We start from the raw sequence: 19,623 nt of genomic DNA, 5'->3' as shown, positions 1-19,623 counted from the left end.
CCCGACCCGCAGCCCCCGCCAGCCCGGCCCTGGGTCCCCCTGCCCTGCCGGCGCCCCTCACTCCCGACCCGCAGCCCCCGTCAGCCCGGCCCTGGGACCCACCAGCCCCGCCGGTGCCCCTCACTCCCGACCCCCAGCCCCCGCCAGCCCAGCCCTGGGGTCCCACCAGCCCCGCCAGTGCCCCTCACTCCCGACCCGCAGCCCCCGCCAGCCCAGCCCTGGGTCCCACCAGCCCCGCCGGCGCCCCTCACTCCCGACCCGCAGCCCCCGGTAGCCCAGCCCTGGGGTCCCACCAGCCCCGCCGGTGCCCCTCACTCCCGACCCGCAGCCCCCGCCAGCCCGGCCCTGGGTCCCCCTGTCCCGCCGGTGCCCCTCACTCCCGACCCCCAGCCCCCGCCAGCCCGGCCCTGGGTCCCCCTGCCCTGCCGGTGCCCCTCACTCCCGACCCGCAGCCCCCGTCAGCCCGGCCCTGGGTCCCACCAGCCCCGCCGGTGCTCCTCACTCCCGACCCGCAGCCCCCGGTAGCCCGGCCCTGGGGTCCCACCAGCCCCGCCGGTGCCCCTCACTCCCGACCCGCAGCCCCCGCCAGCCCAGCCCTGGGTCCCACCAGCCCCGCCGGCGCCCCTCACTCCCGACCCGCAGCCCCCGGTAGCCCAGCCCTGGGGTCCCACTAGCCCCGCCGGTGCCCCTCACTCCCGACCCGCAGCCCCCGCCAGCCCGGCCCTGGGTCCCCCTGCCCCGCTGGTGCCCCTCACTCCCGACCCGCAGCCCCCGCCAGCCCGGCCCTGGGCCCTCCAGCCCCGCCGGCGCCCCTCACTCCCGACCCGCAGCCCCCGCCAGCCCGGCCCTGGGCCCTCCAGCCCCGCCGGCGCCCCTCACTCCCGACCCGCAGCCCCCGGTAGCCCGGCCCTGGGCCCTCCAGCCCCGCCGGCGCCCCTCACTCCCGACCCGCAGCCCCCGGTAGCCCGGCCCTGGGCCCTCCAGCCCCGCCGGCGCCCCTCACTCCCGACCCGCAGCCCCTGCTGTGCGTTTCCAGCTGAGGGAAGCAGCAGCCACATCTCTGACCCTGGGGCTCTGGGCTGCGCCTCCCCTGGCTCCTTCCCACAGCTCCAGGCTCTGGATTTGGCTGCCTTGTCATTAGGGCTCCTTGTGGTTGAAGCTGCAGGGCCGGGCCCGGGCCGGCTGCCAGCAGGGCCTGGTGATGGATGAGAGCCTGGGCCTCCGCTCCCTTCCTCCCCGCGCGCGGCACCAGGCCTCGCGTCTTGCCTTGTTTGGGCATCGACCTGGGCTATGCGCCCCCACCCCCCCGAGCCACTTCCAACCCCCCCCCCCGTTATTGGTGCCCCTCACTCCCGACCCGCAGCCCCTGCTAGCCTCCCCTGTTCTTGGTGCCCCTCACTCCCAACCCGCAGCCCCTTCCGCCCCCCCTCCCCGTTATTGGTGCCCCTCACTCCCGACCCGCAGCCCCTGAAAGCCTCCCCTGTTCTTGGTGCCCCTCACTCCCGACCCGCAGCCCCTTCCGCCCCCCCTCCCCGTTATTGGTGCCCCTCACTCCCAACCCGCAGCCCCTGCTAGCCCAGCCCTGCCCCCCCAGTTCTGCCGGTGCCCCTCACTCCCGACCCGCAGCCCCTTCCACCCCCGCCCCGTTCTTGGTACCCCTCACTCCCGACCTGCAGCCCCTGCCCCCCCCAGCTCTGCCAGTGCCCCTCACTCCCGACCCACAGCCCCTGAGGGTGCTGCAGCGTTGTGCCAGCCTGTGCCTTGTCCAGCAGAGACTCCTGCTGGCGTGTCTGGGGTTTGCACCAGTTGCAAAGGGGTCACTCCATGGGCAGAACCCGCCCTGCTGTGGGTGGGGGGCTGTATTACAATTGACCCCCTCCCATAGCTGCCTGGCCTGCTGGGCCCCTCTGTGCCATCCCCGCCCACCTGAGATCTGCAGGGGGCTCAGTGGGGCACATGCCCCCCAGCCCCGGCGTGTGGGGACGATGCACCCGGCTGACCTGTGAATTGGAGGCTGCCGGCTGCTCCCACCCGGCTCCCGCATTGCAGCCGAGCTGGCCCCTCCCGCTGCACCTATGGGGGGGGCCATGAATCAGCCAAAGCCGTGGCCAGGCTGGGGGTTCAGTGACTGTCCCGGGGTCCCCGGGCGCTGCTCTGGAGCTGCTCCCCACCAAGCCAGGCAGGACTCTGGGGAGCCTCCTCTCCCTCGGAGCAGCCTGTCTGCAGGGCAAGAAGCTCCCACGGCTTCACCTCCTGGGTCTCTCCTTGGAGCATTCAGCATCCTCTGCCCCTCCGTGCGCTTCCCACAGCGAGTCCCCCCGGCGGGGTCCTGGGGGGGGCCACAGGGTCCTGCCCCCCCCCCCCCCACTGCGCAGGCAGACGTGACTCTCAGCCAGCCGGGGACACAGAGGTTTATTCGATGCCAGGAACAGGGGCTAACACAGAGCTTGTAGGTACCGCGAGCCGGACCCCTCAGCCGGGTCCATTCTGGGGGGCAGGGAGCCAGACCCCCCCGTCTGCCCTCACTCCTCGTCCCCAGCCAGCTCCAGACTGACCCCCCCCAGCCCCTCCTCTGCTCAGCCCCTTCCCCGGGCCAGGGGTCTCCTGACCCCTCTGTCTCCAGCACCTTCAGCCGGCACCTTTGCAGGGGAGGGGCCCAGGCCAGCAGTTGCTAGGAGACAGTCCCAGGCATTCAGGTGCACTGGCCCCTTCCTCTGCAGCAATCGCCCCCCTGACCCCACCACCTGGATATTAAGAGCTGCAGAGGGGACACTGAGGCACCAGCACCGGATTCAGAGCCAACATTCAGAACAGTCCCAGCGCGTCCCAGTGACACGGTGTCAGGGGCCCCGGTTCCCTTAGGGCCCCAGGTGCCCAGCTCGGCACGTCAGGGACAGGGCTGAGCCCCGGGGGGACCTGAGAACGGGGGGGGGCTGAGCCCCGGGGGGGCCCTGAGAACGGGGGGGGCTGAGCACGGGGGGGACCCTGAGATGGGGTTGAGGGGAAGCTGCCGGTGGCTGAAACGTCCCAAGTCCCTGATGGCCCACGGGGGGGGGGGAGGCCTGGCCCAGCCTGGGTCTGAGCGCTGGGGGGGGGGAACAGGGACCAGCTGGGCACACGGGGGGGGGACGGGGACCAGCTGGGCACACGGGGGGGGGGGGAACAGGGACCAGCTGGGCACACGGGGGGGGGGACCAGTTGGGCACACGGGGGGGGGGGGGGGTCCGTCTGCGGCTGCTGCTGAGCTGGGCAGTTGTTGCCAGCCTGGGCCCAGGAGCTTTGTCATATTCCCCCCCCTGCCCCCCCACACCCCATGTGCCCCCCGCCCTGCCCATGCCCCGTGTCCCCCCCGCCCCACACACCCCGTGTTCCCCCCCCGCCCCACACACCCCATGTGCCCCCCTCCCTGTGTCCCTCCCCCTGCTCCCCCCCACACCTCGTGTTCCCCCCACGCCCTGCCCATGCCCCGTGTTCCCCCGCCCCATGTCCCTCCCCCTGCTCCCCCCACACACCCTGTGTTCCCCCCTCTACCCCCCACACCCTCCTTGTTCCCCCACCCCATGCCCCTCCCCCTGCTCCCCCCACACACCCTGTGTTCCCCCCTCTACCCCCCACACCCTCCTTGTTCCCCCACCCCGTGTCCCTCCCCCTGCCCCCCCCACACCATGTCCCCCCACCCCGTGTCCCTCCCCCTGCCCCACACACACCCCGTGTTCCCCCCGCCCCGTGTCCCTCCCCTCTGCCTCACACACCTCGTGTTCCCCCCCGCCCTGCCCATGCCCCGTGTTCCCCCGCCCCATGTCCCTCCCCCTGCTCGTGCCACCCCCCCTGTGTTCTGCCCTCTCGCCCCCACCCCCCCCGTGTTCCCCCCACCCCGTGTCCCTCCCCCTGCCCCCCACACCCCCCGTGTTCCCCCCACCCCGTGTCCCTCCCCCTGCTCCCCCCACACACCCCGTGTTCCCCCCGCCCCATGCCCCTCCCCCTGCTCCCCCCACACACCCTGTGTTCCCCCCTCTACCCCCCACACCCCCCCGTGTCCCTCCCCCTGCCCCACACACAGCCCGTGTTCCCCCCACCCCGTGTCCCTCCCCCGGCCCCGCACACCCCCCGTGTTCCCCCCACCCCGTGTCCCTCCCCCTGCTCCCCCCACACACCCCCTGTTCCCCCCGCCCCATGCCCCTCCCCCTGCTCCCCCACACACCCTGTGTTCCCCCCTCTACCCCCCACACCCCCCGTGTCCCTCCCCCTGCCCCACACACACCCCGTGTTCCCCCGCCCCATGTCCCTCACCCACAGCATCTCCCCCCCACCCCGTGTCCCTCCCGCTTCCCCACACAAGCTGTGTTCCCCCCTGCTCCCCCCACCCCTCGTGTTCCCATGCCCTGCCCATGCCCCGTGTTCCCCCGCCCCATGTCCCGCCCCTTGCCCCTCCCCCACACCATGTCCCCCCCACCCTGTGTCCCTCCCCCTGCCCCACACACGCCGTGTTCCCCCCTGCTCCCCCCACACCCCGTGTTCCCCCCTGCCCCACACACCCCATGTGCCTCCCCTGCCCCACACACCCCATGTGCCCCCCTCCCTGTGTCCCTCCCCCTGCTCCCCCCACACCTCTTGTTCCCCCCCGCCCTGCCCATGCCCCGTGTTCCCCCCACCCCGTGTCCCTCCCCCTGCCCCCCACACCATGTCCCCCCCACCCCGTGTCCCTCCCCCTGCTCCCCCCAGACCTCGTGTTCCCCCCACGCCCTGCCCATGCCCCGTGTTCCCCCGCCCCATGTCCCGCCCCCTGCCCCTCCCCCACACCATGTCCCCCCCACCCTGTGTCCCTCCCCCTGCCCCACACACGCCATGTTCCCCCCCTGCTCCCCCCACACCCCGTGTTCCCCCCTGCCCCACACACCCCATGTGCCTCCCCTGCCCCACACACCCCATGTGCCCCCCTCCCTGTGTCCCTCCCCCTGCTCCCCCCACACCCCGTGTTCTCCCCCCTGCCCCACACACCTCGTGTTCCCCCCCGCCCTGCCCATGCCCCGTGTTCCGCCTCCCCATGTCCCTTCCCCTGCTCCCCCCACACACCCTGTGTTCTCCCCTCTGCCCCCCACACCCCCCTTGTTCCCCCCACTCCGTGTCCCTCCCCCTGCCCCCCCACACCATGTACCCCCCACCCCGTGTCCCTCCCCCTGCCCCCCCCACCCTGTGTCCCTCCCCCTGCCCCACACACACCCCTGTTCCCCCCCGCCCCGTGTCCCTCCCCCTGCCCCTCCCACACACCCCTGTTCCCCCCGCCCCGTGTCCCTCCCCCTGCCCCTCCCACACACCGTGTTCCCCCCGCCCCGTGTCCCTCCCCCTGCCCCTCCCACACACCGTGTTCCCCCCGCCCCGTGTCCCTCCCCCTGCCCCCCCACACCATGTCCCCCCCACCCCGTGTCCCTCCCCCTGCCCCCCCCACCCTGTGTCCCTCCCCCTGCCCCACACACACCCCTGTTCCCCCTGCCCCGTGTCCCTCCCCCTGCCCCCCCCACCCTGTGTCCCTCCCCCTGCCCCACACACACCCCTGTTCCCCCCGCCCCGTGTCCCTCACCCTGCCCCCCACACCCTGTGTCCCTCCCCCTGCCCCTCCCACACACCGTGTTCTCCCCACCCCGTCCCTCCCCCTTCCCCCCACCATGTCCCTCCCACCCCGTGTCCCTCCCCCTGCCCCTCCCACACACCGTGTTCTCCCCAGCCCGTGTCCCTCCCCCGGCCCCCCCACACCATGTCCCCCCCACCCTGTGTCCCTCCCCCTGCCCCCCCACACCGAAGTGGGGGGTTCTCTGGGTTCGGTCACTGGGTTGCAGGCAGGGGGGGTGGGACTCAGTGTCCCTGGGGGTTGCTAGTTTAACAGGGGCAGGGGAAGGGAAGTTGGGACCCCGGCCGATGGCCTGGAGGATGGAGACCCCAGCGACTGGGGACCCCCCGGGCAGCCGCTGGGGTGGGGGTTGGGGACCCCCCGGGGTGGGGGTTGGGGACCCTCCAGGCAGCCGCTGGGGCGGGGGTTGCTAATATGCAAATATTTAGATATGCAAATAAATTGCAAACAGGCCAATTGTTAATCTGGATAAATTAATTATACATGCAAATGAGGCGAAGCCAGGCAGTGGCACTAGCAGTTTAAAAAAGCTTTTAAATAAATGTGTTCGTCTCTAAGGTGCCACACGGGCTCCTGTTCTTTCTGCGGATACAGACTGACCCGGCTGCTGCTCTGACACCTAACAACGCTTAGTTGCCACTATGCAAATGAGGCCGATTAACGACATGCAAATTAGCTGCAGTGATACAGAATGGGGAATACTTCCGGCAAATATGCAAATTCCAGGGCACTATGCAAACCAGCTCCAGCAATACAATAAAATATGCAGATTACTTAGTTGTGTAAATTAGCCGCACACTACAATTATATTCAAATTAGATATAGGCAAATTAGAGACAACTGTGCGTATTGCTCGTCTGTCACGTGGCACCGCCATTATGTCCTATCAGCGTCGAGATATTTACATAACAGGGGGCGTGGGCGGGGCGTATAGGACGAGCTAGAGAGGCCTCGATGGACACGCCTCGTCCTCAATACGCATGCTCAGCAACCGTAGGCCCGCCTGCTAGGTCTCTAAAATGGCGGCGGCGTGGGAGCAGTGCGCCTGCGCGCCGACAGGCGCGGGGAGGCATGGTGTCCGCGATGCGCATGCGCTTGCCTCTCTATGCCGGAAGCCACTGCTAGAGCGGAGCGGCGGGCTGGGCAAGAAGGCGCATGCGCTGGAGGGCGAGCGCCCGCCGCCATTGGCCGGCGCCGCCGCTCTACGCCGGAAGCGGAGCTAGAGCGGCGGTCGGGGCCAGGGTACAAAAGCTGCGCGCAGGCGGGACGCCTCTCTCTTTGCCGCACGGCGAGGTGAGCGCGCGGCCGGGCCGGGAGTCCGGGGTGGGGCCCACGTCCCCCCCCCCCTCCCCGCGGCGCGGCCCCGATCCCGGCTCGGCCCGGCCCCTCCCCCCGTTGCCCCTCCCCCCCGGCCCCGCCCCCCCCCCCGCGGCCCCGGCCCCAGTCCCGTCCCGTCCCCCCCCCCCCCCCGGGCGGTCTCTGATCCGGTCTCTGCGTCTCTCCAGATCCTGCCCCGGAGCCGCCATGGGCCGCCGCCCCGCGCGCTGGTGAGTGGGGGGGGCTGGGGGGAGGTTTGGCCCGCGGGCGGGGGGGGTGTCCCGGGGGGGCTGCGGGGGTCCGGGCCCCTCTCACCGCCCTGTCTCCCCCCAGCTACCGGTACTGCAAGAACAAGCCCTACCCCAAGTCCCGCTTCTGCAGGGGCGTCCCGGGTGAGTCTCCCCCGCCTGGGGCTGGGGCCGCGGGGGGGGGGCCCGTGGGGGGGGCGGGCTGGGGCCGCGGGGGGGGGCCGTGGGGGGGGGCGGGCTGGGGCTGGGGGGGGCCGACAGGAAATTGTAGCGGCACAGACCGGGGCCCCCTTACTGCGGGTTGGGGGGTCTCTGCCAGCTTGGACACCCCCGTCCCTGCTCCCCCGGGGAGGGGGCCAGGCCAGGTCCGGGAATGAGACCCCAGGGTCTGCTCTGGCTCACGGGGGGCCACCCCCCACCCATCTCCTCACCCCCCAGATGCCAAAATCCGCATCTTTGACCTGGGCCGGAAGAAGGCCAAGGTGGACGAGTTCCCCCTCTGCGGCCACATGGTGTCGGATGAATATGAGCAGCTCTCCTCTGAAGGTGAGGGGGGGCTGAGGCCTTGGCCGGGAGGTGGGGGCTTGTTCGGGGCAGTGCTTGCCTGGAGGAGGGGGGGGGGGGGCTTATTCCTGTCCCGAGCTCACTGTCGTCCCCCCCCGCAGCGCTGGAGGCCGCCCGGATCTGTGCCAACAAGTACATGGTGAAGAGCTGCGGGAAGGACGGCTTCCACATCCGCGTGCGCCTGCACCCCTTCCACGTCATCCGCATCAACAAGATGTTGTCCTGCGCTGGCGCTGACAGGTGGGGATCCTGGGGGGTAGGCAGGGGCCCCCGCAGCCCACTAAGCCGACCGGCCCACCTGCCGTGGGGGCCCGGTGTGCAATGGCTGCGCACAGCACCCCCCCTGGTTGTGTACGTGCTCCGTGCCCCGTACGGAGCGCCCTAAGGGACCGCGGGGACATGGACATGGGGCGTTTGGGGGGGAGTGGATGTGGGGGGTGACATGGGGGGCAGTGCCCTACGGGGACATGGGCGTTTGGAGCAGGGAGTGATGCCCTGTGGGCACAGGGGGTGTTTGGGGTGTGGCGGAGGGCAGGGGAGGTGGGGGCGATGCCCGTCGTGGGCCCCCGGCTCATGCCCCCCCGGGTCCCGGCAGGCTGCAGACGGGGATGCGCGGCGCCTTCGGGAAGCCCCAGGGCACGGTGGCTCGGGTGCACATCGGCCAGGTCATCATGTCCATTCGCACCAAGGCGCAGAACAAGGAGCACGTGGTGGAGGCACTGCGCAGGGCCAAGTTCAAGTTCCCGGGGCGCCAGAAGGTAACGGGGGGGGGGGGGGGGCTCTGGCTTGGGGGGGCAGGAATGGGGCTGGGGCCTTTCCCCTTCACTGGGCCCCAGGGCAGGGACTGGCTGGCTTGGGGGGGCAGGAATGGGGCTGGGGCCTTTCCCCTTCACTGGGCCCCAGGGCAGGGACTGGCTGGTTCGGGGGTGATGAGGGAGGAATGGGGGGGGGCCTGCAGCCAGTTAAGCCGACCGGCCCACCTGCCGTGGGGGCCCGGTGTGCAGTGGCTGCGCACAGCACCCCCCTGGTTGTGTACGTGCTCCGTGCCCCGTACCGAGCGCCCTAAGGGACCGCGGGGACATGGGCATCAGAGGTGTGGGGGGTGACACAGCCGGTGTCTGGGGGAGATCTCCTGTGTAGCCAGCACCCCCCTAACCGCTGTCCCCACCCCCCCAGATCCACATCTCCAAGAAATGGGGCTTCACCAAGTTCAACGCGGACGAGTTTGAGGACATGGTAGCTGAGAAGCGGCTGCTGCCGGATGGCTGTGGTGTAAAATACATCCCCAGCCGGGGACCCCTGGACAAGTGGCGGGCGCTGCATGCTGCCTGAGCCCCCCGGCCGCCCCCCATCCCGGGCGCCTTGCAGCAGGAATAAAAGCATTGGCCTCCAATGCCCGCCTGTGTGTGCTGTGGGGCAGAGCTGGGGGGGATCCCAGAGCCACAGCCCCCCACTCCCCAGGGCGGGGGAGCAAGGCAGGGCCCTGAGTAACTGAACTCCGGTGCTGCGGCTTGGGGGCTGCTGTGGGGCAGCTTGAGCCCCCCGCTGGATGGGGCTGGAGGCAGGTCCTCTCACAGCTCCCGCGGGGTCCGGCTGGCCAGGCGCAGGTTCACCTCCACGGGGTAATGGTCGCTGACCTGCAGGGCCTGTGAGGGGAGGGTTACATTGCACCCCACTGCCCTCCCCGAGCTGGAAGAGAACCCAGGAGTCCTGGCCCTACCCATTTGTCTGGGTTCTGGCTGCTCTCAGAGGGAGTGTGACACCTCCCCCCCCCCCCGGGAGGGGGTTCCCCATCTCTGCTCCCTCCTCCCCCTTGTTGTGGCTGGGGCAGTGGGGTCCCCCTCACCTCCTCCTCCGACAGCCCCAGGCTCCTGGCGAAGTTGTACGCTTTGGCTGAGCCGGGCACCACGGCTCTGAGCAGCTCGTCCCCCTGAACCACGATCCTGGAGGTCAGAGAGGGGGTGAGGGGGGAGCGGTCCCTTAACCTGCCCCTTCCCCCAGCTCTCTAGCCCCCACCACTGTCAGAGCAGCCCCAAGGCTGGAGGCTGCAGGGGGGAGAGAGGCAGCCTCCCCCCCTGCTCCTTTCCCCCAGGGGATAACTGATAATCTTTGCTGCGGGGGTTCTGCTCCCCCATGCTCCCTGCCATGCAGGGACCCCCATCTGCTTGGGGCAGCTAGTCCCCCCCCCCCACACACTCCTGGGCTGTGCCCGGTACCTGTCGTAGGCACAGTGGGTCCGGGCTCGCACCGTGGTATCGACGCCATCCCCGATCAGCCAGTGGAAGCGGGGATCCCAGCGCAGCCGGATGGACCCCCAGGCGCTGGGGGGGACATAGGGCCCCCCTGCGTTTAAGTCCCCCAGCAGCATCACGTTCTGGTGGGGACAGAGCAAGATGGCGCCCACTCACCTGGGTCCTGTTCCCCTTCACCCCCACCCCACCCCCCAGGGGTCTGGGAGCTGCAAGGCAATGGTCCCGGATGCCTGGGTCCCCTTCCCTCCCCACGGTGCTGCCACCACCCCCATTCTCTCTCTCCTGCCTGACCGGGTCCTGTTGTTTCCCCCATACCTGGGTTCCCCAGCGCTGGCTCAGTTCCTGGCAGACCCGCTGGAGCTGATGGATCTCGTGGGGTGCGTTCCGGGGGCTGGCATGATGCGAGAGCAGCACAAAGTCCTTGATGGCTGGGGGGGGGGGGGGGGGGCCGCTGTTAGTGGGGGTATCCCTCAGGGCTGCTGCTGGTGCTACCCCAGCCAGGGGGCGCTGGGGAAGAGGGGTGCTGCCGGGGGGGTCACAGGGGCATCACAAAGCTGGAGAGGGAAATGGAGATGGGGGGAGGAGGGGACCCACCTGTGCTGGGCGCATGGAAGCGGGCGGCAAAGGGCCCCCGGGCAAAGTGTCCAGCCTCCCCAAACTGGTACCAGTCTGTGACCGTCACCAGGTCCGCCCTGTGGGAGAGCACAAGGGGGTCAGAGCGGCCCCGGAATGGGGCTTCCCCCCCTAGGGGGCACTGGCTTGGATCTGGCCCCACAGGGGGGACTGGCTAGCTCGGCGGGGGCAGTTACCGATACACGAAGACGATCTGCTCTTTGTAGGTCCCGCGGCCGAGTCTCCTGCTGCCCAGCTGGGCGTAGCTGTGGGACGGGTCGGACCTGCCCCGGGAGAGAGTGGGGAACATCAGGGTGCTCACGCTGCCCTCCTGGGGGGGGATGGGACCCAGGAGTCCTGGTTCCCAGACACCCTCCCCTCCCAGCTGTGGAGTAGGAACCCAGGGGTCCTGGCTGGCCCAGTACCTGTTCAGCTCCCCTAGCAGGGCCTGCACAGCATTCCCCGTTGCATCCCGCACCTCCAGCACGGCAGCGATGTCACAGCGCACCAGGATCTGCCAAGAGACGCCCACTCAGTGGGGGGAGCTGGGTGCTGTCCCAGCTGCCCCCCACGCTCCCTGAGCCGGTACCTGCACCAGTGCGCCCATCACCCGGGTGTCCCCCGACTTGGCCTCCCCGAAGCCCTGCGTGTTGAAGGCGCAGATCTTGAAGCCGGCGCCAGCCAGGCGTAGCCCGAGCAGCAGCAGGGCCAGGGGGCGCATGGTGGGGCCACGGGGAGCAGCAGCCAGGCGGGGACAAGGCCTGGTGCGTCTGTGCCCAGGCTGGGGCGGCCCTGCCGGTGGCTGCTCACACGCTGCTGAGTCAGCAGCTGGGGCGTGGGGCCCTTTGTCCGGCTGAGCCCAGCACGTGCAGGGAAGAGAACAGCCTGGGCTGGGCCCCACATAGAACCCAGGAGTCCTGGCTCCTGACCACCACCCTCGCTGCTGTAACCTACCAGCGCTGGGGAGAGAACCCAGGAGTCCTGGCTCCCAGCCCCCACTCCCCTCCCAGAGCCGGGGAGAGAACGCAGGAGTCCTGGCTCCCAGCCCCCCTGCTCTAACCCACCAGCCCCCACTCCCCTCCCAGAGCTGGGGAGAGAACCCAGGAGTCCTGGCTCCCAGCCCCCACTCCCCTCCCAGAGCCGGGGAGAGAACGCAGGAGTCCTGGCTCCCAGCCCCCCCTGCTCTAACCCACCAGCCCCCACTCCCCTCCCAGAGCCGGGGAGAGAACCCAGGAGTCCTGGCTCCCAGCCCCCACTCCCCTCCCAGAGCCAGAGAGAGAACCCAGGAGTCCTGGCTCCCAGCCCCCACTCCCCTCCCAGAGCCAGAGAGAGAACCCAGGAGTCCTGGCTCCCAGCCCCCACTCCCCTCCCAGAGCCGGGGAGAGAACGCAGGAGTCCTGGCTCCCAGCCCCCCTGCTCTAACCCACCAGCCCCCACTCCCCTCCCAGAGACGGGGAGAGAACCCAGGAGTTCTGGCTCCCAGCCCCCGCTTCTCTGACCCCCCACTCCTCTCCCAGAGCCGGGAAGAGAACCCAGGAGTCCTGGCTCCCAGCCCCCCTGCTCTGACCCACCAGCCCCCACTCCCCTCCCAGAGCCGGGGAGAGAACCCAGGAGTTCTGGCTCCCAGCCCCCGCTTCTCTGACCCCCCACTCCCCTCCCAGAGCCGGGAAGAGAACCCAGGAGTCCTGGCTCCCAGCCCCCCTGCTCTGACCCACCAGCCCCCACTCCCCTCCCAGAGCCGGGGAGAGAACCCAGGAGTCCTGGCTCCCAGCCCCCGCTTCTCTGACCCCCCACTCCCCTCCCAGAGCCGGGAAGAGAACCCAGGAGTCCTAGCTCCCAGCCCTGCCCCCTTTCTGAGCCTGGGAGGGAGGCGGACCCGGGCTCTCCCCCAGGTGCTCTGTGGGGTGAGGGGAGGACCCGCTGCCAGCTGGCTGGGCTGGGGTTCTCCAGCCCCCTCTGGCCTGGCCCCAGCAGGCCCCCGTTGGCCCTGGGTCTCGCTAGCTGCTTGCTACAAGGTGCCCTCCTCAACGCTAGCCAGCCCCCCACCCCTGCCTTGGGATGGTGCCAACAGAGGAAACCCGGAGGGGCGAGTGGGCTATGGGGCTTTTGTTCGTTCTGCCCTGAGGGTGAAAGTGACAGGAAACCTGCTGGCCAGGCAGGCATCAAAGGGTTAAACTAGGCACCAGCTGGGGGGGGATCCCCTGTATACCTGGCCCCCGCCCCCCCACTCCAGAGGTGGCTGCAGCTCAGCGCGCATGAGGGGGGGTTCTCCTGGGGCACGCTTGTCGCTCACCTGGAGCCTGTGTTCATGACTTGATGCTGGCTTCCCCCCCCCCCGCCCCCAGGCTGGCAGCCCCGGCGCTGTGTTCTGGATTTGGGCAGCACCTGGCGCTGCTGGGGGCTTGCCACGATGCACCCGAAGAACCAGCAGGCAGGAATCCCCACGCTGACACCAAACCAGGTGCGTGGGCAGGGCCGGGTGCCCAGCTCTCAGAGGGGGCAGAGCGGGGGGTAGGCCAGCAGGAGTGAGGCAAAAGGCTGGGTCTGGTCAGCGAGGAAAAGGGGTGAGTGGGGACGGGGACCTAGGCTAGCGGGCGTACAGCCATGCGGGGGGGGGGGCGGACGTGGAGGGCAGACAGTGACCAGGGACGTGTTACACGTCCCTTCGCGTAACGAGCGCGGGGGCTCAGCCGATGGCAGGCGCAGGCAGGAGGCTTCGAACAAACCGGTGGGTGGATTTTCTTCCCTGCCGAGTTAACCTGTGGAACTCGCTGCCACTGCATGTTGTGGAAGCCAGAAGTGTAACAGGTTCGGTAAGTCCCTGGCAGCTGTGAGCTGGGTGGGGCCAGGACCAACCCCTTCTTGGGGTGTCCCTGAGCCGGGGGACGGAGCATCTTCCGTGTGGCCTGCTCTGGAGCTGGGGGGGTTGGGCCGGGTCTGGATGGAGGCCATCACCGGGGTGTCTGGGCAGGAAGTGGGCGCCTGGGGGGGGGGGGGGTCAGCATGCAAGGGAGGGAGGGGGCTGGGAGCCCGGACTCCTGGGTTCTGTCCAGTCCAGGCTCCGCCTCTCAGCTCTGAAGGGGCGGGGCACAGAGTGGTTCCAGCTCAGTCCCGCCCTGATAGCTCTCTGCTGCCACCTGGTGGCCTCCACATGGAGTGGCACATGCCCAGTGGGGCGCAGGGCAGAGGCCCCCATTGGCTGGCACTGGGTGTGGGGGGCCGGGTGGCAGCATGGCGAAGGACGGTGGGGTATAAAGGCAGGCGTGGGTCAGGATCAGTCTGGGGCGGCCTCCCCCTGTCCAAGGGGCAATGCATGGGAGGTTAGCTGGGGGGTTCCCCAGGTTGGGGGGGGACACGCAGACTGATCAGTCTCCTCTCCCTGCAGGCGTGTCACACCCCCCCCCCCCAGCACGTGCTTCGTTTCTGTCCTGGCTCCCCACCCCCATGGGGCAGCAGCAGCACCAGGGACACCCCACCCGCCCCCCCGCGTTTAAACAGGAACCACAAAACGTCTGGAAGTTCATGGAGGGGTTTAATATCGGGGTAGCCATGTCAGTCTGTAGCCACAAAAACAACGATGCCTCTGAAGAAGTGGGGTTTTTACCCACGAAAGCTGATGCCCAGATAAATGTTAGTCTTTAAGGTGCCACCGGCCTCCTCCTTGTTTTTATGGAGGAGTTTAGTTGCTCTGTCACTTAAAAAAAACAATCCACCCCCTCCGGCAGGATTTGAACCTGCCCCCCCACCCAGAGGTGCGTAGGCCAGGCCAGCCCCCTCCAGCCGAACACTCCAGGAAGCCAGGCCCAGGACCTGGTGGGATGGACTCCAGCTGGTCCGTAACCTCCCCTGGCCTCGCACCTGGGAACGCTGCCAGCCCTGTATTTGCTGCAGTGAGTTTGTCAGGTCTGAGATGAGAGGTTTCTGTATCTCCGGGGGGGCCCTGAGCCAAGAAAAGTGTGTGTGTGTTGGGGGGGGGGGGAACCCAGGCGTCTGAGTAAAGGCCTTTGCTGATCGGAGAGTCCTGCCGGTGGGTTTAGACTCCAGCCCCTCGTCAAGCGTCCCCCTCAGTCCGTGCACCCAGCAGCGCTGAGCAGGGAGGTCAGAGCCAGCCCCCCAGCCCGGCCAGCAGCATGGCCAGGGGCAGCAGTGCTGGGCCGGCCGGGCAGTGCCCCCTCGGGGCTGCGTTCAGTTCCAGCTGCACCTCCACCGGGTAATGGTCACTGACCTCCAGCGCCTGGGGCAGGAGACAAGGGGTCAGGGGGTGCACAGGGTTTGCTAGAGATCCCTGGCTCTGTATCTACACCATGCTGCTGGCATTCCCAGGCCGCTGCCCCCGCCCTGCCCGCGGTTCCCCTCCAGCCAGCTGGCCTGGACTGAGCCTGACTCACCTGCCAGCCCAGCCCGGCTGCCACACGCTGGAGGGCTTTGCCATGAGCTTTGTGCTGTCAGACAAAGGGACCTGGGGGCTCATCCCGCCTGCCCCCCGCACAGCAGAGACACCCCCCCCATCTGCACTGCCAGCAGAGGGTGAGTGGGTGTCGCTCACGCCAGGGCAGGTTTTCTCACACCCCGCGCCCCGACAGGGTCCCTACGCAGACAGGAGTTGTGGGCATTACCTCGGTCTCCGTGAGCCCGAACGTGCCAGGGAAGTCGAAGGGCTGGGCTGAGCCGGGCACCACCAGCCCCAGGCAGCGCTCCCCATGCACCACGATCCTGCAGGGGGAGGAGGGAAGGGGGTTACAGCTCCCGGCATCTCTAGAGCACCCCCTGCCAGCCCGGGCCCCACCTGTCGTAGGCGCAGCGTGTGCTGTTCCGCACAGTGGTGTCGGCGGCGTCTCCGATTAGCCAGCGGAAGCCGGGCTCGCGCCGCAGCCGGATCTGGCCCCAGCGCTTCTTGGCCACGTAACCGCAGTCAGCGTTAAAGTCCCCCAGGAACATGATGTCCTGGGGGGATGGGGAGAGAAAGCATCAAGACACCTGGGTTCAGGGGGGCGGGGGGGCTAGGAACCCCAGGACTCCTGGGTTCCAATCTCACAGTATTGCCGGTGCCCCAGGCTGGCCCCCTCCTCACCTCCATCCCCCAACGGGCCTGGACATCCAGGAAGACATCGTAGAGCGCGTCGATCTCCGCCTCGGCCTTCTTGGGCATGGTGTGCTGGGGGACAAGCACCAGGGTGGGGAGGACTGGGGGGGGATACAGAGAAAGAAGAGTAACTACAGGGTAGAGAACTCAGGTGTCCTGGCTCTCAGCCCCTCCCCCCAGACCCCACTCCTCTCCCAGCAGAACCCAGGTGACCTGGTGTCACGGAGTGTGGGGGAGTCGGGGCCCTGCACCCCCCACTTCCTGCGATTCACCAGGACTCTCAGCCAGCCAGTAACACAGAAGGTTTAATAGACGACAGGAACACAGTCCCAAGCCAGGCCTTGCAGGTGCAGAGAACAGGACCCCCTCAGTCAGATCCATCTTGGGGGGGGGGGGAGGGGAAGGGAGGCCAGAGCCCCGTTGGGAGGCCAGAGCCCCATCTGGACTCCCCTCCATTCTTCCAGCCAGCTCCAAACTGAAACTCCCTCCAGCCTCCCATCCCCAATGCAGCCAGTCCCAGCTAGACTCCCCTGCAACCTTCCCAGGCCAACACTCCCCACTCAGCATTCAAAGAAAACATTAAGAACATTCCCAGTTCATCTCACCTGGCTCCCAGCCCCCGGCACCCGGCCCTCACACCCCTCCCAGCAGAACCCAGGTGTCCTGGCTCCCAGCCCCCGGCACCCGGACCTCACACCCCTCCCAGCAGAACCCAGATGTCCTGGCACACACACACCTTTGCTGGGCAGGCTGAAGCGCGCAACAAAGGGTTCGCGGGCGAAGGCGTCCGGTCTATTGGGGTTCTCGTCCAGGTACACGTAGGAGTCGAGGACCTGGGTGCGGCCGGACCTGCAGGTAAGGGGCAGGGTTAGAGCGGGGCTGGGGGGGAGCGTGTGCTGGATCCCTCCACCCCGGCGGCTTGATTTTACTCATTGATTTTTCTATGGCAGACGTTGGCCGCAGCGCGGTTCCGAGTCGCCGGGCGATGGTTCGTGTCCTTTCACCTGTGCTTTGGTCACGCTGCGTGTGGTGGGGGCTGGAGTCGGACCGCACGGGCAGCCTGTCCGATTCAGCCAGCGAACCCAATGCCCTGAAACCTGCACGAGCTGGAAGGAAAACGGCTTCTCGTGAAGTCATGCGCCCGGCTTTGTTCCACGGTGGCCGCAGGTCGTGGGGGGACCGGAGCGATTCTGCTCCCCCGGCCTGTGCACCCCACCCCCCCTCAGCCTGTGGTCTGAATCCCAGACCAGCCTTCCGGGCACCGAGCTGAATGCGGTGAAACAAGGCACGAAACCCCAGCGTGCCGTGGGCAGGCCCTGGCAGCCTGTCGAACGGCAGCTCGCTGGCGCCACGTCTGAGCTAAGTGCGTTCGGCCGGTGAGAGGCCAGGCCGAGGGCGTCACATTGCCCCGGGCCGCACTCACCGGTACACGAAGACGTAGCGCTCCTGGTAATTCCCGGCTCCCAGCAGCGGGCTGCCCAGGGCTGTGTAGGAGTCGGGGCCTGCAGATCTGGGGGCAGGAGGGGACGGGGTGAGGGGGATCCCAGCAGTGACTCTCCATCCAGCCCCACCTACGCCCCTGCCCCCACCTAACCCACCTGTGCAGGGCACTGATCAGTGCGGGCACGGCCTGCCCCTTGGCATCCATCACCTCTTGCAGCACCGCAATGTCACAGCGAGAGACAATCTGTGCAGGTGGAGATCATTAGCATACATCTCCATATGCAAATCACCCCCCCCCCACCTGCCTCTCCTCTGTCCCTACCCGTGGTAGCCTCCCTGTCTCCCCCGCCCCACTTCTCCATGTGCCTGCCAGCGGCTCCCCCCAACCTCCCTGTGCCCCCCACTGACTTCCTCTCCCTCCTTGCTCCCCGTCTCACCTTGACCAGCGTGTCCATGACGGCAGCCTTGGCCGCTTTGGGGCTGGCGAAGCGCTGCAGGTTGAAGGCGCAGATCCGGAAGGGGGCACCTGCCGGGCACAGCAGGGGCAGCAGCAGCAGGGTGCGGAGGGGCAGCCCCATGGTGGGGGGAGAGGCTCAGCCCTGGGCAAACCCTGCAAGGGAGGGACAGATGGACGGACATAGCCAGGTGGAGGGTTGTGGGGACAGACAGATGGAACAGGGTGGGGCGGCCGTGGGCACTTCCCGGCTGGCATGAAATCTAGATGGGGCTTCCCGGGGGGCTAAATATAGCGAAAAAAACACAACCACCACCCACGGGCTGCATCTGGCTCTGTCCATCACAACCCCCCCCCCCGTGCCCAAAGCGCTGTCCCCTCCCCCCCCACAGAGCCCCACACAACCCTCTGCCCCCCCGAGAGTCCCCCTGCTCCCTGTCACCCCTCTCCAGAGAGCCCCCCGCCCCAGACAGCTCCCCTCCCTGCCCACCGTGCTCCACCCCCAGAGGCTCCCCCTCCCCCAGATAGCTCTGCCCCCCGCTCAGGTCAGTGTGAGCCCAAGATTTCCCTGCCCCCCGCCGGTGTGCAGAGCTGTGGGGAGAAATGAATACCCTGGTTCCCATTGGTCAGTGCTGTCTATCCTAACCCCCCACATCTGTCCAGCTGATTCTCCCCCTCACCAGGTCAGGGACTCACAGGACTCTGCAGTGTCAGGGGGCAGGACCCCGGGCGTGGACAGGAAGTGGGGGGTGGGGAGAGCCTGGGAAACCCGGGGCAGGGAAAAGGAGCCAGGGAGGGCGATGGGACAGGAAGTGTGTGTGGGAACCTGGGGCAGGAAGTGGGGGGTGGGGAGAGCCTGGGAGACCCGGGACAGGGACCGGGGGGGGGGGGGTGTCTTTGCAATTTGCCCCCCCCAGGCAGCAACCTGAGGCAAGCTCTGCAGAGGAGGACCAAATCCCACCCCCTGCCACCCCAGCAGAGCGGGGCCCAGATCTGACCCCCATCCCAGGCAGAGAGCCCAGCCTCACCCTCCTCTCCCTGCGCCCCACGCTGGCTCCACAGGCTGCTCCACCCATGGGCCCAGCTCTCCCAGGGTTTCACTTCCCCCCCTCCTCGCCAGCCCCCGCTGAGCTAGGCTGGCCCCACCCCACAGGGGAGAGGAGGTGTCGGGGTCCCCGCCCCGCTGCAGGTTTCCACAGGACAGGCCTGTAGGGGCTCGCCGGCATACAGCCCCATGCACTGCCATGCAAGCACGGTAACAGCCACAGATGCACCAACGCAGGCACTCCCATGTACCTGCACATGCACTGACATGCTAAGGGACATGTGTCAAACATGCGCTGACACAAGCACATGCCAACATGCCAGAACATGTGTACATGAAACCACCCCGCATGCACTGCCACGGCTTGATGCACAAACGTGTGTGCTGAACACACCTGCAGTGACACGTGTCAGCAGCACATACACGCACGGATATCGCACAAATGCTTGTGACATCCGCCTACATGGATGGACACACAAACACACAAGGACACGCCAGCCCCCCCCAGGGCCTGTCAGGAGAACACGTGCTAACACGCACTGACAGGGAGGGAACGTGTCGCCGTGAGGTCCCAGGGTGCAGCGTGCGGGGTGACGTCACCACATGAGGTCACAACTCGCCACCTCGTCTGACCCTGGCATCGCTACGGCCGGGCGTGATGTCATCGTGTGTGACCTCACCGGCTTCGCTGTGATGTCACAGCGCCTAACTGTGACATCACCAGATTCGTCACGATGGCGCTGTGAGTGGCTGTGATGTCACCGCAGACGGTGGTGATGTCACTGCATCTGATTATGACATCACCAGATCTGGCCTGATGTCATGCAGCCGCGCCTGGGGGGCGCTCCTGCCAGCACTTCCGGCTGCTCTATGCTGCCTCCTGCCCCGGGCCGCTCTAGCCGCCCGGCTCGTCTGCCCTGGGGGGAGGGGCCGGCCTGACACCGCCCACTGTGGTCCCGAACCCGGAAGTTAGCCGCTC

The 19,623-nt window shown here is 68.4% G+C and overlaps 2 protein-coding genes and 2 non-coding genes across 4 annotated transcripts; 3 read left to right on the top strand and 1 right to left on the bottom strand.

The window, feature by feature from the left end:
- Positions 1–6,891: 6,891 nt before the first annotated feature.
- RPL10 (ribosomal protein L10) lies at positions 6,892–9,148 on the top strand. The gene is made up of 7 exons (XM_044988133.1): positions 6,892–6,919; positions 7,132–7,173; positions 7,277–7,335; positions 7,630–7,737; positions 7,857–7,995; positions 8,351–8,513; positions 8,932–9,148. Exons 2-7 carry the CDS (start codon positions 7,151–7,153, stop codon positions 9,085–9,087), a joined length of 648 nt encoding a protein of 215 aa, XP_044844068.1. The 5' UTR covers positions 6,892–6,919; positions 7,132–7,150; the 3' UTR covers positions 9,088–9,148.
- LOC123350688 lies at positions 8,026–8,158 on the top strand. The gene has a single exon (XR_006573796.1). It is a non-coding gene; the product is annotated as a small nucleolar RNA SNORA70 (small nucleolar RNA).
- LOC123350689 lies at positions 8,708–8,839 on the top strand. Its single transcript, XR_006573797.1, has one exon. It is a non-coding gene; the product is annotated as a small nucleolar RNA SNORA70 (small nucleolar RNA).
- Positions 9,149–9,206: 58 nt separating the features above from the next.
- Positions 9,207–19,565, bottom strand: LOC123349841 (deoxyribonuclease-1-like 1). Its single transcript, XM_044988073.1, has 15 exons — positions 19,325–19,565; positions 17,583–17,755; positions 17,301–17,389; positions 17,126–17,212; positions 16,439–16,551; positions 15,691–15,803; positions 15,406–15,563; positions 15,236–15,332; positions 11,045–11,133; positions 10,817–10,903; positions 10,602–10,699; positions 10,323–10,435; positions 9,972–10,129; positions 9,602–9,698; positions 9,207–9,401 (listed from the first exon to the last, which is right to left on the bottom strand). Exons 2-15 carry the CDS (start codon positions 17,721–17,723, stop codon positions 9,327–9,329), a joined length of 1,515 nt encoding a protein of 504 aa, XP_044844008.1. The 5' UTR covers positions 17,724–17,755; positions 19,325–19,565; the 3' UTR covers positions 9,207–9,326.
- Between the last annotated feature and the right edge of the window lie 58 nt (positions 19,566–19,623).

This window comes from Mauremys mutica, chromosome 15 (genome assembly GCF_020497125.1).
Source record: "Mauremys mutica isolate MM-2020 ecotype Southern chromosome 15, ASM2049712v1, whole genome shotgun sequence".
In the NCBI taxonomy this organism is placed as follows: Eukaryota; Metazoa; Chordata; order Testudines; family Geoemydidae; genus Mauremys; species Mauremys mutica.
The sequence above is the reverse complement of the archived record's forward strand: the minus strand, read 5'-3'. Positions and strand labels throughout refer to the sequence as shown.

Bases quoted from the DNA above. Each gene is read 5' to 3' on its own strand.
- LOC123349841 (XM_044988073.1), bottom strand. From the start codon at position 17,723: ATGGGGCTGCCCCTCCGCACCCTGCTGCTGCTGCCCCTGCTGTGCCCG. The intron at 16,552-17,125 runs GTGAGTGCGGCC...CCTTACCTGCAG, and splicing joins CGCTACGTCTTCGTGTACCG to GTCCGGCCGCACCCAGGTCC. The intron at 10,700-10,816 runs GTAACTGCCCCC...GCTCTCCCACAG, and splicing joins CAGATCGTCTTCGTGTATCG to GGCGGACCTGGTGACGGTCA.
- RPL10 (XM_044988133.1), top strand. From the start codon at position 7,151: ATGGGCCGCCGCCCCGCGCGCTG. The intron at 7,174-7,276 runs GTGAGTGGGGGG...GTCTCCCCCCAG, and splicing joins GGCCGCCGCCCCGCGCGCTG to CTACCGGTACTGCAAGAACA. The intron at 7,996-8,350 runs GTGGGGATCCTG...GGGTCCCGGCAG, and splicing joins TCCTGCGCTGGCGCTGACAG to GCTGCAGACGGGGATGCGCG.